This window comes from Lepisma saccharinum, chromosome 3, assembly GCF_977018435.1.
Source record: "Lepisma saccharinum chromosome 3, izLepSacc3.1, whole genome shotgun sequence".
In the NCBI taxonomy this organism is placed as follows: domain Eukaryota; kingdom Metazoa; phylum Arthropoda; class Insecta; order Zygentoma; family Lepismatidae; genus Lepisma; species Lepisma saccharinum.
This window is the reverse complement of record NC_139231.1, coordinates 129859175-129873954: the sequence shown is the minus strand read 5'-3', so window position 1 is coordinate 129873954 and position 14780 is coordinate 129859175. Positions and strand designations below refer to the sequence as shown.

The following is a 14780-nucleotide window of genomic DNA, read 5'->3' as shown; positions in this document are numbered from 1 at the left end:
TTGAAAAGTACGTATTTGGTATTGCTGGTGACCATATTGTATTCTTTCCGTCTCAAGATTACCATTTATCGAGTCAGCAATGAGTAACTTGGTTATACTGTTAGGGTAACTGAGACGGGAAGATAAAGAGAAGGAAGAACATTATTTTGTGTGTGTGTGTGTGTATAATTAATTCGGGGAGGGAAGGAGTATGTTATTCATCCCCCTCTCACGGGTAATCGAATCCGGAACTCCTTGATTGTGACACTGTTAAGGATCGGCTGGACCTTTGGCATGCAAATGGGCGAATTTTTTCAAATTTTCCTCTCCATTCGAAAAACTTCTTGGATATTTCAAAATATGAAACATTACATCAGCTTAGAATTCCCTCTAGAGCATTGACGTAAATTTTCATGTAGTTTTCCTTCATTGTTGTCTAGATATTATCAACAGTTTAATAGAGTTATGTAATCACAAAACTATTGATAATTTCTAGACAACAGTGAAAGAAAACTACACGAAATTTCAAGTCAATGCTCTAGAAGGAATTCTAAGCTGATGTAATGTTTCATATTTTGAAATATCCAAGAAGTTTTTCGAATGGAGAGGAATATTTGAAAAGATTCGCCCATTTGCATGCCATAGGTCCAGCCGAGCCTTAAGCCTTGTTTCCATGTTAATAAGACATTAAAATGCTGACCAAGCAAAATTTATTGTGTAAAAAATATGCACTGAAAACTTAACGTTTCCACCGTCTATCAGGGTTTTCTTCAGACGAATATTCACAATAAATGCTTTTTTTGTGAATTTATTGTGAATCTTCGTCTGAGGAAGACCCTGTTAGAGGGTGGAAACGTTACGTGTTTAGTGAATATTTTTATACAATAAATTTTGCCTTTGTCAGCATTTGAAATTTTTAATGTTTTATCCTTGATTGTAATGTGACAACGTAAGTCACCGTGGTGTCCGGAAAGCCCGACTAAAGAAGGGACAAGGAAGTATCCATGGCCCTCTTCAATGACACCTTCCCAGCGTTTTCCGAGAGTTATAGCAAAACCACAGGGTGTCTGAACCTGCCGCTACTGAATGCAAGTCCCTGTGTTAACCATTCTCCTAACTCGTTCCGTTTTTATGACGTGGCCGTAATACGAAACGAGGCTCGAGATTGAAATTTTACAGACCAGCTGAGTTGCAATGCTTTCCCTTTGTTCAGAACACAGTTCGTAATCGATATTTCAGTGGGCGGTTCGACGAGATAGTGCATAATTGCCTCAGATAGTAACAAGTTTCTTCGTGTGCCTAATCGCAATAGTTTCCGTGTCAGTTCCTCTTGAAGTCACTCTACAGTTTTAAGGCTTCCAAGAACTTAGATTTCTTATTGTTTCCAGTGTTATTTTTGAAGAAGAAGGTGAAAGTCCAGAACTTGATTTTCAAATACAATGAATACAAGTTATATTAAATTGTCTTATTACATCAGCGGCATCAGTTGGGGTGTCCCTCTCTGAAGGCACCCAAATGTCACCCTGGACTGCATTTTGCAGACTAACAAGTCTCTGGCGTCTGGACTCAGCCAGTATAATCGCCATTGGGGAAGTGTTGTCTTCCATATATATTTGTGATTCTCTCTTCATTCATCTGATCTCATCCTCATCTTCGCGATTAGCCAAAAATGGCAGAAATGCGAAGTGAAATAAACCCAACCAATCAATCAGTAATTTTTTTCCAACGATAACTAGAACGTTAAAACTCGAGAACGCATTTCGAAATGTAATTGAAATTTTGAATTAGTTGCCGAATGTCAGTCTAATTTCGAGCGTTGCAGAGATGTTAGCATCCCCCCAAATAAAGTAACTTCAATTTGAAGCAATCAGGAGAATGTATGTATTATTGCATTTGTGACGTGATATATATAAACAGAAAGTAAGTTTACGACGAAAGGAAACGATTAGAAATACGCTAAAACAGCCAGACAACCCACTCGATGATTTATTTATTTAAGCAATTGAAAGTAAAGGGTGGTTTACCCAATGAAGGTAATTAAATCATTGATGCATATCAGCGTAATACATAAACGAAAACACTCATTCTAACAAATGCGTCTGTCATGAATTTTATTTCGTATGTTGTAGTATTGTCTGCACACCGTTTTCAATTTTAGTAATGTCGTTAATATTTTACACGCGTTCCAAATTGGCGATATTACCATTGCATTGGTTCTACTGCGTTGACGGTTGAACAGTTGCTTCCTAGGCCGTAACTTGCTTGAGAGAACGTAGAAATCTAGCTGTGACAGGACGAATGGAGCTTCAGTGTGCTTGCTTACAATTTTATGAAGGAAAATTAGCTGTTGATAATATTTGAGAAGGCTTCTACGGGATTCTATTTTCTGGTAACTGCCATCGAATTTGTATTTTATATATCTGAAGATTTTAGTTTGAATTTGTTCTATTTAATTTTAATCAAAATATAGAATTAAGTATGGGCTTACAATTGTGAAAATTGCAATTTTCATTTGGCAAGCGGCTCAACTAGCTAAATAAAATGAATGCATTAGGCATACAGGGCATTAATTAAAATACGGAATTCAGATACAAAATTTGCTTTATTTTTTGTTACCAAATCAATCGATTACCAAACTTTTTAAAGTGCAGAAATGTGAATCTATATTTACTGAAACTGTGTTCAATATCGCATGAAATAATGGGAATATATTTAAAATATGCAATGGCTTTCACCGCTAAAACTTAAGCTTGCATTCGTTATTATTAACAACAATGTTAGAATAACAGATGTATTGTGTATTGATAAGATTTAAAATAAACAGAGTACAATACGAACAGAATACGAATGAACGAAAATATTTGGTATCTAATACAGTGTAGTGCATGGAATATGGAATATATGTCGGAAATGTGTGAAAAATATGGAAATTATATGTAAAACTAACTAAAATATGTTAGATATATGCTAAAAGCTAATTATGTAAAAATGTGGAAGATTTAAAATCGCATTTTTTATTCGCACGTTGTTGAATCTGAGAAATTCTAAGCGGATCCATTTCAGAGACTTTAGAATATCATAGATATTCTTGTGATCAAGAATTGCGGGACAATGCCATTTGCCGATTTGTTTAAAAGACAGAACAACTGTTTCCAGAGTTTTGTGTACCAATAACAAAAGCCTTGTAACACTTGGCTCGACATCTGTCTCGTGGCCACATGCCCCGTTGGAGTTCATTTAAGCTAGACACTTTTTAATCTCATCAATGGAAACTAGCAGAGCATAAACCCTGAGTTCTGACATCCTCAAACCTTGATGCGAGGAAATGAACTTGACGGCGTCTCCGATGACGTCATTGTCACCTGGTTATGCTTATGCCCTATCTTCGTATACATAAGCAGTGTTGCTAGGTCAGCAATTCAAATCTAAGACTGTTTTCTGTTGCTCCCCAAGTTGCTATTCTGGTGTGCTGGTTGGTGACTTTTTATATGTATATGCTTACCACACGATCTTGCCACCGGGTTAGAGGTCCTGTCTGGACATCATCTTCATTGTTATGATTAGAGCTCGGATTTTTAGGTTCTAAAAATCCTAAAATAGGTCCTAAAAATCTAAAGTTAGGCGCGAAATATCCTGAAGTAGGTTCAAAAAAACTTAAAATAGTTCAAAATTCTTGAAAAATGCTGATTAGGAATAGTCACAGACAATGAAAATGAGACACCTATATCCTGAAATACGCACTATCGTGCATAACATTATGTGTGTTGCCTAACCCTACGGCGATAGCAGAACTTACCTTTGGAAATTTACTATTAAAATCCACTCTTCGCCGTATAGTTAGGCAACAATGTAGCCTCCCCGATGGCGTGAGCAGTGGTAGGTGTCCCGGGTTTGATACCCGGTGGAGGCACATGGTGGTTCGGATCCCACTTTAAACTGTAGGTCCAATCCCGATTACCCTTACTGTGCATAAAGTGGACTTAAAACACCAACTCAATCAAACAATAGTTAGGCAACAATCCTTTCCCATGTTATCCACAGTCAAACTCCGCAATTTTGTCTGTGAGGATCATCTTATATGCTGAGAATAATATTTTAACAAAAACATAGTCTGTGGTGCAAACTTCAATGCTGAAATGTTAGTTGAATGCCACAAAACGCTAGTGACGCGAAAGTGAGCAACACCAAACTAATCAGACCACTTTGGGTTGTACAGGTGACAGTGGCACCAGATATTTTGCTTTGTTTAGAGCTTTGAAAAATCACCAGGGACTTGGAGGAAGGGAAATCGACAGAGAGTACGTTTCAAACACGTTCGTCATTGAAATTTTTCGTGACCAAACAAAGCAAATGCCTCTGTGTGACATAAAAATCCTGTAAAACCTTCAAAAATATATAAAAACCCAAAAAAAGGCTTAATTTAGGCGCAAGAACCTAAAATAGGTTCTAACAAGCAAAATAGTTTTTTAGGCACTATAAAACTTCATCAGTTGTTGCGTTTAACAAAACGCTAACATAAGGTATTATTTCTTACATAACTGTAAAGGAAAAAATAGGTTAAGAACCTAAGATCCGAGATCTAGTTATGATCAGCCAGAAGTGGAAGAAAGGCGATGATAGATAAGAATAATACATATTGCCTAGTCTCGACTCGTACAAGGTTGTCTTAGATTCGTTACCATCAAGGTAACTGGATAACCCTCTTTAGGCATAATTAAAAGTAGTTTTATTGTCCTTTATTTCACATAAAGTTAAACCAAACCATATTGTTTAAAACTTTTACTGATGTAAATCATATATTTTCGTATTCGTAAAATTACCATAAAGTTATTAATTCACTATATATACGCAAAATTCACTAATTCAGGTATAATATGCAATGCTTCATTCGCCAATAAATTATGCAATAGAATTTTGGTGGAATTCATGGCCAAGTTTAAAATCATTTAGAAAACAAAAGCAAGCCATTAGAATTATAGCAGGAATAAAGACTAGTGAATCGTGCAAAACGTTATTTAAGAAATACAAATATTAACCCTCCATTCAGTGTACATATTGTATATGAAATGGCAATATATACGAGAAAAAATATTACGCCACAAAGCTCAATAAAACATACATATATCACCCAAAATAAACTGCTTCTAAAGCCATACTTCACCAAACTTAACATTCGTTCAAGATGAACCCGAACAGATGACAATTAAAATATTCAGCAACCTATCAAATGATAAAAAAGCAGAAAATATAACAAGGTTCAAAACAATTTTTTTTAAAAAAATATTATTAAATCAGGAATATCATAGCGTTAGTGAATACTTACCTTGTAAATTCAGAAATTTTGTAATTATATTTTTTGCCTCAACTGTACTGAATCCTCCAAATACCAATGTTCATGGTTTATATTGAGTAATAAAATTCATATTAAAAAATTCAAATCCAAACGGAACATGAAATCCAAACTAGGCTTTTTGTGGACGATGGTATGCAGTGGCGTGCACTGTGCTTGTTGGCCCAACTTAATGATGATAATATTAGGAAGACTGACTTCTCTCGTCTTGAAGTGAAGACATCTCTTGAACGCACGACTGAAATGTCAATTACTGTTAATCTCGTGCTTTAACCACTCCACCACCACCAGAATTTATTCACCTGAAGAACCAGTTTCGATAACATTCAGACAGGTGTTAAATTCGTCTACTCGAAAATATAACTTTGACTTCTAACTGCAAGAAAATAAGTTACTGCTTCCCCCTTGAGTACCCGTACTAAATTCGTGGTTCAGTCACTGACGGAATGGTCCGTTTTTCTAAATTCTCTTCTACGGTTGAGTAGAGGTCGTACAGGGACGAGACGAGATTTGGCAAAGTCGGGAAGGACTGTCTCCCATTCTCGTCTCGATAGGTGAACTCCAGATCTATTCTTTTCTCGACGAGGATGTAAATGTATGGTCACGAACACTTCAGGTGTCCATTATGGGGTCATTACAATCCCGAAGTTTCCATGACTCAGTGTACAGAGTACATGTACATTAGGAATCCCTCATCATAACCCAATCACTATAATCTTCCATCACCCAATCTATGTCTGGATATGAGAGAGAGAATATATATATCCAGGAGTGTTGAGTGTAAACATGTTGTGTCAGAGAGAGAGAGATATAGACATGACCGTATTTACTCAAGATACACCCACAGGTTTCTCACTGTATTTCTATAGTCTCTTCCCAGGCACGTATCTAGAAATATGTTTGGGGGGGGTCCGAACCAAGTGTCTCAGGAATAATAATAATATAATAATAATAATGTTTAAATTAAAATAATTATATTAAATAAAATTAATACTAATTACAATACATAAATTAATAGTATATTATTATTATTACACGATTAGGTAAAAAGACTATAAGAATAGAGATATAACGGCGCATATTCATTACGTAGCTTACCTGTAGTTAAGATCGGAATAATTTACATAAAAACAAGTGCCCTGGCAATGAAATTAATGTCAAATAGATGAATAATTGAATACTTATCGAATAACAAAAATGATGTTACATGTAGTTGGAGAAAAGTAAGTTTCTGATTAATATTTTATGCATATTATTTTTAGTAGTAGTGTACATAAATCTTCTTTGCAATGTCATTCAAAGCCGTATGATCCCTCCCAATATAATCCTTGCCTTCTAAGAAGTTCAGAGGAAATTAATAACCATCGATTATGCAACAAATGCTAATATTTTCATTACTTAATTTTAGTACTTGGCAAGTCTTTCGGGGGGTCCTGTCCCTCAAAGCCATATGATCCCAATATAATCCTTGTATTCCAATAAGTTCAGAGGAAATTATACAACAAATGCTAAACAAGTAAATTTTCATTCAATTTTCGTACTTAATAAGTCTTTCGGGTAGGGGCGTCAGGGCCCCCTAAATACGTCTTTCGTATCCTTCAAGGCCATATGATCCTAACATAATCCTTGTTTTCCAATATGTTCAGAGGAAATTATATAACAAAGCCTAAACGAATATATTATTTAATTTTAGTACTTGATAAGTCTTTCGACGGGCCCCTAATCCCCTTGACCCCCCTAAATACATCCTTGTACTCTTCCCCCCTTGTTTCCTATATTTAGGCCCATTTCTCAGATTTTCCTCTTTTAGTTTGCTTTGGTTGGGTCCATCTCTCTCTCTCTCTCTGTCTGTCTGTCTGTCTGTCTGTCTGTCTGTCTCTGTCTGTCTCTGTCTGTCTGTCTGTCTGTCTCTGTCTGTCTGTCTCTCTCTGTCTCTCTGTGTGTGTCGGTCTTTTCCACAATCTGCGTCCAGTGTTTTCTTTTCTTTTTCAGTTTCCTTCCTCAGCCTCTAATCTTCATCACTCTTTCTCTCCCTTCCCAGTCTTTCCCCTCTCTTAGCACAGTCCGCCACGACGCCTGAGGTCTCTGTTACAACACCGGCCTGGGTATGGTTGTTCTTTGCAGGCACGTATCCAGGAATTCCTTTCGAAGGGACTGAACACCATTTTTAAGGGGTATAGATAGAACCTCACAAATGTATGTTTAAGGCAGTGGTGCAAATTTGGTTCCAAGACATAGTGTGGAAGAAAAAAAAATGGGGAACAACTATCCCCTAAATCGTCGCCACTGTTTAAGGCTGTCATTTTAATTAGAACATGAAATCGGAACTTTTGTCACCACTTGACTCCTCTGTTTCCATGCCGGAACCATCTCAGTATATGTGTTTGTCCATTTCTTCTCATAAGGCATCAGAACATGTATGGTGTCTTTGAGTGTTTTTATGAAGCTGTTACACATAAATGGGATGGAGAATCAACTCTAGAAAACGAGATTCAAATTGTGGGATGCGAACTGGACGCAGACAGTTCTCGAATATTTCTCTCCGATTCGAGCCTGAACATCACTACTGGGGCACTCTCAAGTGTTCAAAACTGTCTGTCACAGCTTCCGCATTCTTCTCATATATCGGCACGAAACAAAGGAAGTCTTCTCGAATCGCGAAACAATTAATGCACAGTGAAAACTCTTCCGTTCCCAACACATCTAATGTTTCGTCCCCCAATATGATCAAATGCTTACTCATTTATCTCTAGTGACGTGCCCAAGGGAGGGTTGGTGGGTGTCATAACCCTATATGACCCAGTATTCCTTCAAAAAAGAACGCCAAATACAGAAAAATATGGCAAAATGAGGACTGACCACCAAAAATAGTATGCGTAACCCCTCTCCCTTCCAAAAATCCTGGGCACGCCACTCTTTATCTCGGACACATTTTTTAAAATCAACTCCCCAGAATTTTTTATCATTTTGTATTGGAGACTGAAGTAAGATGCGTTTTTCCTGCAGGTTAGGATATTGTCGCAAGGTTCTGTCGCCTGCCTCCGCACCTAACCTTAACAAAGCCTTAATTTCCCATCCTTGTGACTTGGATCTTCCACTTAGGAAGATTTCAGACCGAAGGGACATGTGATACATGTCGTTTGGAATGAACCCCCTTGGATACGTGCCTGGTTCTTTGTAAGTGTCCCTTCATCATTTTCATCATAATCACTCAACCTCATATTCGCGATTAGCCAAAGGTGGCAGAAAAGCGAAGTAAAATAGAGAAAATCATCAAACTTTCCCTCTCTTCGTTTCCTTTCGCTAGCCCTCCTTCACACCTCTCGTACAGAAAAAGCAATTTTGATTTAGGCGGAAGCAGTCATTGTTTCATCTTAATTTTAAACGGGGACCTCCCCGATGGCGCAGTGGTAGCGTCGTCGCCTTGTAATCAAGGGATCCCCGGTTCGATACCTGGTGGAGGCACATAGTGGTTCGGATCCCACTTTGAACTGTAGGTCCAGTCCCGATTAGCCTTACTGAGCATAAAGTGGACTTAAAACACCAAATCAATCTTAAACTTCGTTCAAGGACTTCGAGACGAGTCCGAGATTTGTCTCATCTTGATGCCAATTCCACGACCAAGAAACATTGCTATACCTTTACAAATATTGGAAAGACTAGCGCTATAAAACATATCGTGAGGTACTTCTTCACACTAAAAAAACTATTTTTTTACGTGATTTAAACTGGCTCGGTCAGCGGATTTAGTGTTTTTGTAACATGGAAACAAAGCTTAATTGTGTTTCCATATACTGCATGCAAGGACACAAATAACAGTAAGACATAAAAATCTGACAATTGATATCCTTCTCCCACACCCCGTTCGTACTGCAAGAGTTCAACGTGTCATCCGCCTACCCACAAAACTTGGTACAGACTGCGGTAAGTAGTTCAAAGTAACAAAAAGGGGGGACGCCCGCCCGGTGTGTGCCCCACACTTAAAATAACGTAACACGATCTAACGTGTATCGCTCTATTCCGCACTCTCTAGGGTTTATGCATATCCACATTCTTTCACTTCCACACCCCACGACGATGTAAACATGGGAACTTGAGCAATGGCAGCGTCCATCACGCTTCCGTGTGGGCGTTTTCCCTTCGAGCGCAAAGCTGATCGATTTTTGCGTGCGGATGGTGAATTTTCCGGGCGTGCAGCTGGCAACCCTTCTTCGAGTGTTGTAGCGAGCGACCGTGGCGGGCTTCCGACGCTCAGTTCCGTTTCTGCCAGTGTGTTGTGTTGATTGCACGATAAAAGTTGGTTGGGTCCTTGCTGCCGTGAGTGTTGTGTGAATCGTGGAATCCTTCAGGAATGAAATCGCAGATGACACAGCTCCCCAAGATCCACGGGATATCATGATAGATTGCAATTGTGGTGCTGACGGGAAATGGAAGATAGGCCGGTAAGTTCCCATTCGAGTGACAGATCCTACATAACCCATCGTTTACAGTTTTACGCGAAATACGATCACAGAAAACCTTCATTACAATCTGGCCAAGTGGTTAGCGTGATGCGCTACCAATTCGGGGCCATAGGATCGTATACAATCTGTGTGTTTCATCGTTTTTCATATTCGCTATTACCTATTAACCCCAGTTCCCGATATTATCACGATAAGCATCAGTTTTCTACATGAATCTAATTCTGTAAATGTGTATAAGCATATACTGAATAGGTTTATTAGTTATTTACAGCGTTTTTTTTCTCCAGAACTATTTTCCCCACCCCTCTATTACTTATGTGGATAGGTTAAGTGGGTCAAGTTTAGTGCTCTTGTCGCTTTGTAATCAAGGGGTTCCGGATCCGATACAAGGTGGAAGCACATTGCACAATGGTTCGGATTCCACTTTAAACTGTAGGTCCAATCCCCTATCTGTGCATATAATGAACTTAGAACAATTCAATCCAATTGGTGCTCTTAGCATTATAATTACGCTCCTTGTGCTTACCGTGTTACTATTTATACGTTTAACTAGATTAAGATATTTCCACGCTTTTCCTTAATTTGCTGTACGTGTATACGTTTTCCTTACAATAAGAACGCTTCAGACAGCAGTGACTTTTCACGACATAGTTGCTGCCAAATTAATATTTCTTGTCTTTGAAATGTACAAATTAGTTTTTTGAACTTCAAAGTTACGTCAGTCATTTCCGGTATTCTAAATACATTCCTTTTACTTTTGCAAAATTGCAAAATCTACAAATTGAGAACCATGACCATTTGGAGGGGGGTTTATGAAATCTTCAAATTTAACCTATTAACCTCCCCCCCCCCCAATGCCTCCGTGCCGTGTTGTAGTTCTCATGCGTTACGTAACCAGGTCATGGGTTCGAATTTTAGATGAGGCAAAAGTTTATTTTCACAATTATTAAATAAATTCACAATCTTTTATCATCAACGTGGTCAAATCAGATTGGCAAGTAAGTGACAAACAGCTAAAAGTACTACCGGTGCTTTCGTGTGCAAATGACTTCCCTTTGCAGTAATGAAACAGTAGAAATAGTGTAACTGTGCAATCGAAAAAGTGCCATTTGAAATTCACAGTTCCATCTGAAGAAAGCATCGAATTGCAAAGGAATTCATCTTTTGTGTAATATTGCACGACATAAATTTTAGTCTCCAACAAAGTACGTTGAGTTACTACTTCACCACAAAAGGTTACGTTTTCGAGTCCCGACCTGAGAATGTGTGTCCTAAAGTTTGAATCCACTTTATTCTCAGATAGGCTAATCAGGCTGAACGTAGTTCAAAGTGGAACCTTGACCATTGTACAGTCACGGACACTGCCGGCTTCTAACGATTCCATTGAAAGTCAATGTATTCATCATAAGCCGGCGGTGTCCGTGACTGTACAACGAGTCCCGTGATTTACCTGCCTCTACGATGGCGTAGTGGTAACGTCGCCGCCTTGTACTCCAGGGGTCCGGAGTTCAATTCTCGATGGAAGTACATTGTAGTTCGTAACTGCAGGTCCAGTCCCGATTAGTCTACCTGTGCATAAAATGGACTTCAAAACAAATATTCAATCCCATTGAAAACTAAAGATGAAAAGGCATGCGTGTTCTTTGCGTGTGCTCCTTCATAAATTTTTCTAATCATGTTTTATTCTCATCGTCGCTATTAATGATTATTATACACTATTAGTGTATAAATCAGAAAAAAACGCAAAGTAAGAAAATACGAGTACACAGAACGTACGTTTCTTAAACGCGAATTGATCGTGCCTTTATCATCAACCTTGTCTACGTGCACATGCACGAAAGTCACGTCTTCGTCAATCTTTCCTCCCAATTGCTTTTTTCAAATTGGGGCTTTCCGCCGTGAAAACGAAGCAAATCTTGGAATTGTCCGGCCAGAATGTGGTCGCGAAGATAGTTCCAACGAACAAAGACGGCCCTCGTAAATTTGTTAGTTTAGATACACACTCAAAGCCCCATGAGCTGGTTTGTTGGTGGAGTAGGCGGCTTATCGACCTTTTGTTTTGCTACGGAGTCACTTCCGGTAAGAGCTGTTTGCATGTGCGCCGCCCGCAGGCAATTTTATCGAAGGGAAGAGCGAAGCAGCCACCTGAACGAGGGCGACACATGCTGGTCATTGTGCAGGATGGCAGGTAGAACAATGTGTCATCGCTTGGAAGCGGTTCTTTTCCGGTTAGTTTCTCCACACTTTTATTTCTGAGAATCCCAACTATGCATATGCATTGTCCATGTCCACTGTGGTATTTGAAAAATTCTACGGATGGGAAAGGTTACAGTAACTCATTTGTTAAAATTAAACCTTTTTTAAGGGTAGTTGTGTGTCCAGTTTCATAATTCATTGTACTGAAACTAAGAAAAATGTTCAATAGATTACTTACTTTCATGGCAAAAATTAAGTCTGGGCGTCCCCACCCGTGGAATACCCCTTATGATGACCTCCTCCCCCTCTCTCCCTATATATGTATATGCGCGCGCGCGCGGTGTTGTATAAAGAGGTAAATCTGTTAACAACACTTAAATACAATTTCAATATAATATACAGGTGTTTTTTTTTCTGGGAAGAAAGTTTCCGGTACTCTTCAAGTTGTTTTGTTATTGAGTTCATTATAAAACTGGTATGTTCATAAATCATCGTGTATCACACACACACATTTCTTTCGTTAAAATAAAATGTTATTAGTTTTCTCAGCTATGAAAAGCTATCGGTACGACGTACCGTTGCACACCGCCAGAAAAAAGCACTGTGTGTGTGAGAGAGGGGGGAGTTATTTATATGCATTAGAAGGACAAGCAGAAACATCCCAAAAATCTTTTATTGTGGTAACATCCTCCCAAAGGATGAACATTTGCAACCAGAAGAAATGCCCTTTTTATCCTCCCAGAGAATTGCCACTCGGGCAAGCAGGCACCTACACAGAATTTCGAAGATAACGCATCAAGAAATAATGCCACCCTCCTGCTGTCACTGGCGCCTGAAACTGTGACTCATTTCTATTAAATGTTGCTGGTTGGTGGGATCTGGGAGGGTGGTTTTGTCCATCTTTGCAACAGTATTTTGTAGTTACTGAACGTCCTTGACCCAACTAAAACACACAGTTAGGCCATACAGGTTTCTCTTGACACAAAAGGGGAAAATTACTTCCATTGTATTTGCATGTAATGATGTGCACATTAAGCTCAAATATGCATTTATATCCCCTATAAAACTTTGCCAGAGTTTTCCAAATGAAATGAATCCGTTGAAAGCATATGAATTTTCCCCAATTAAAAAAAACAACTGAAAATTTGCACAAAAAAAAAATCACCGGACACCTGAATGGAGTATGCAACCAGACCTCAACTCTGGTAAGCTAAATATCAGGCGAAGTCAATACGGGCACGTTGGGTCAGTTGATAGAGCAATGGCACGACATGCCAGAGACCCAGATTTGAATCCTGATCTAGCTCAATTTTTCGCTTAAATTTCTACGAAATACAGCTCCTCGTTGTGCCAAATCGTAAGGTGTTAAAGTTAGGGGCGGTTTAAGGCCGGCATTTGTCCGCGACGCCGCCTTCGTGGGCACGAAATTGGGGTGCCCCCTTGAGTAACACGAAAACTTTTTTTTTCTTCTGGTTATAGAAGCGAAGCTATTTGTTTATAGAGTTGGATTTGCGGAGACAGAAAATAATTGAAGTTACTGCTGCATACCATAGTAATTACAATATCATGTAGCAATTTATGCCAAGAGATTACTGTTATTTTGATATCGTTATGTAGGTATTAAATAAATACATAACCTACAATAAACGTGTTATTTAACAGTAACACTTAAGGTACTTTCATCGTTAAAACCGCAAATTTATAACATGGTTACTTTTTCTTTATTGAGTGGTTTGGAAAATAGGAGGACCCGGGTGAAAAGTAAGGGGGGCAGAAATTAGGGGGCGCCAAAAATCAACCTCGTAGGTGTGAAAATTTTATCTTTAGCCGTCCCTGGTTAAAGTATGAACTTTTTCAAAACTTTCACCGTATTAACGTAGATGAGCACAACTTGTTGATCAAGGTTTTGCAAGATCTTCGAGAAGGAGGCGGAGAGAACACGGCATTGCAGGGGGAGGGGGGCATCCCTCTTCAGCAACCGCCATCTAAGAGCGAAATAGTAGCTTGGGATAGAAGCCCTGAATATGAATTTATCAGAATATTACAACTTATTATACAAGTGTTTAATCCTGCTGAGGATTCATTACCACTATTCACAATTTAAATGACATATTTGTAGCTCCTCGGGGGAGGGGGGATCAGCCAACCGAGGCCCCGCCTGGTTACGTGCCTGCAAGCAGGTGATTTGTTTCGTCACATTTGGGTGTCTTATGTTCCGGTCTTGGAAATTAAGACAGACTGCGCTCTTGTAAGGGCAAGTCGTTTACATACATTCTGGCGTTCGGTGAAACGCCACAGTAGCTGCCTTCGGGAGAAATGTGCAGCCTTCAGCTTTCTCCCAGAAATCGTTTCGTTTTCGTCGAAAAGGGGAGCTGCTGTGCGATTCTTGGTATTACGTTTCTCCATTCTGGCTACTCGTGTGGAGACAAGAATAATCTCTCCTTTATCAAAGGCAACACTTGAACGAGAATGCCAAATGGAAAGATATGCTTCGTTTTGTATGAGATTAAACGGATTTACGATCCTTCGTATTTCGATGACTATACACAGGACAGTTCAGAAAATAATCTAACGGGTTTATATTAACATACACATATATAAATATATTTATATTTGATTACATTTAATATATAAAGTCTGCCGGCTCGATGGCGAGCGCTTTAAATGGTCGACATTCGATCTCGCCACTGAAATTCCCTGTAGCCGGACAATTGCGATGAACACAGAAGTGGAAGGGTGGGTGAACAATTGCGAGGACATTTTAAATCTTATCATATAGAAGGGTGACTTAA

At 38.9% G+C, this 14780-nt stretch overlaps 1 protein-coding gene across 10 annotated transcripts in view; it reads left to right on the top strand.

The window, feature by feature from the left end:
* The window catches only part of RhoGAP71E (Rho GTPase activating protein at 71E), a 188275-nt gene that overhangs the window by 85001 nt on the left and 88494 nt on the right, over nucleotides 1–14780 (top strand). The window contains exon 1 of one of the 10 annotated variants that reach the window (XM_083119389.1): nucleotides 9588–9771. The exons of the other annotated variants lie outside the window; for them this stretch is intronic. Within the exon in view, the coding sequence (XP_082975515.1) occupies nucleotides 9725–9771 (47 nt within the window). The 5' untranslated portion in view covers nucleotides 9588–9724. Of the gene's footprint in view, nucleotides 1–9587; nucleotides 9772–14780 lie in introns of those variants that run through there. 10 annotated transcript variants of the gene reach the window in all.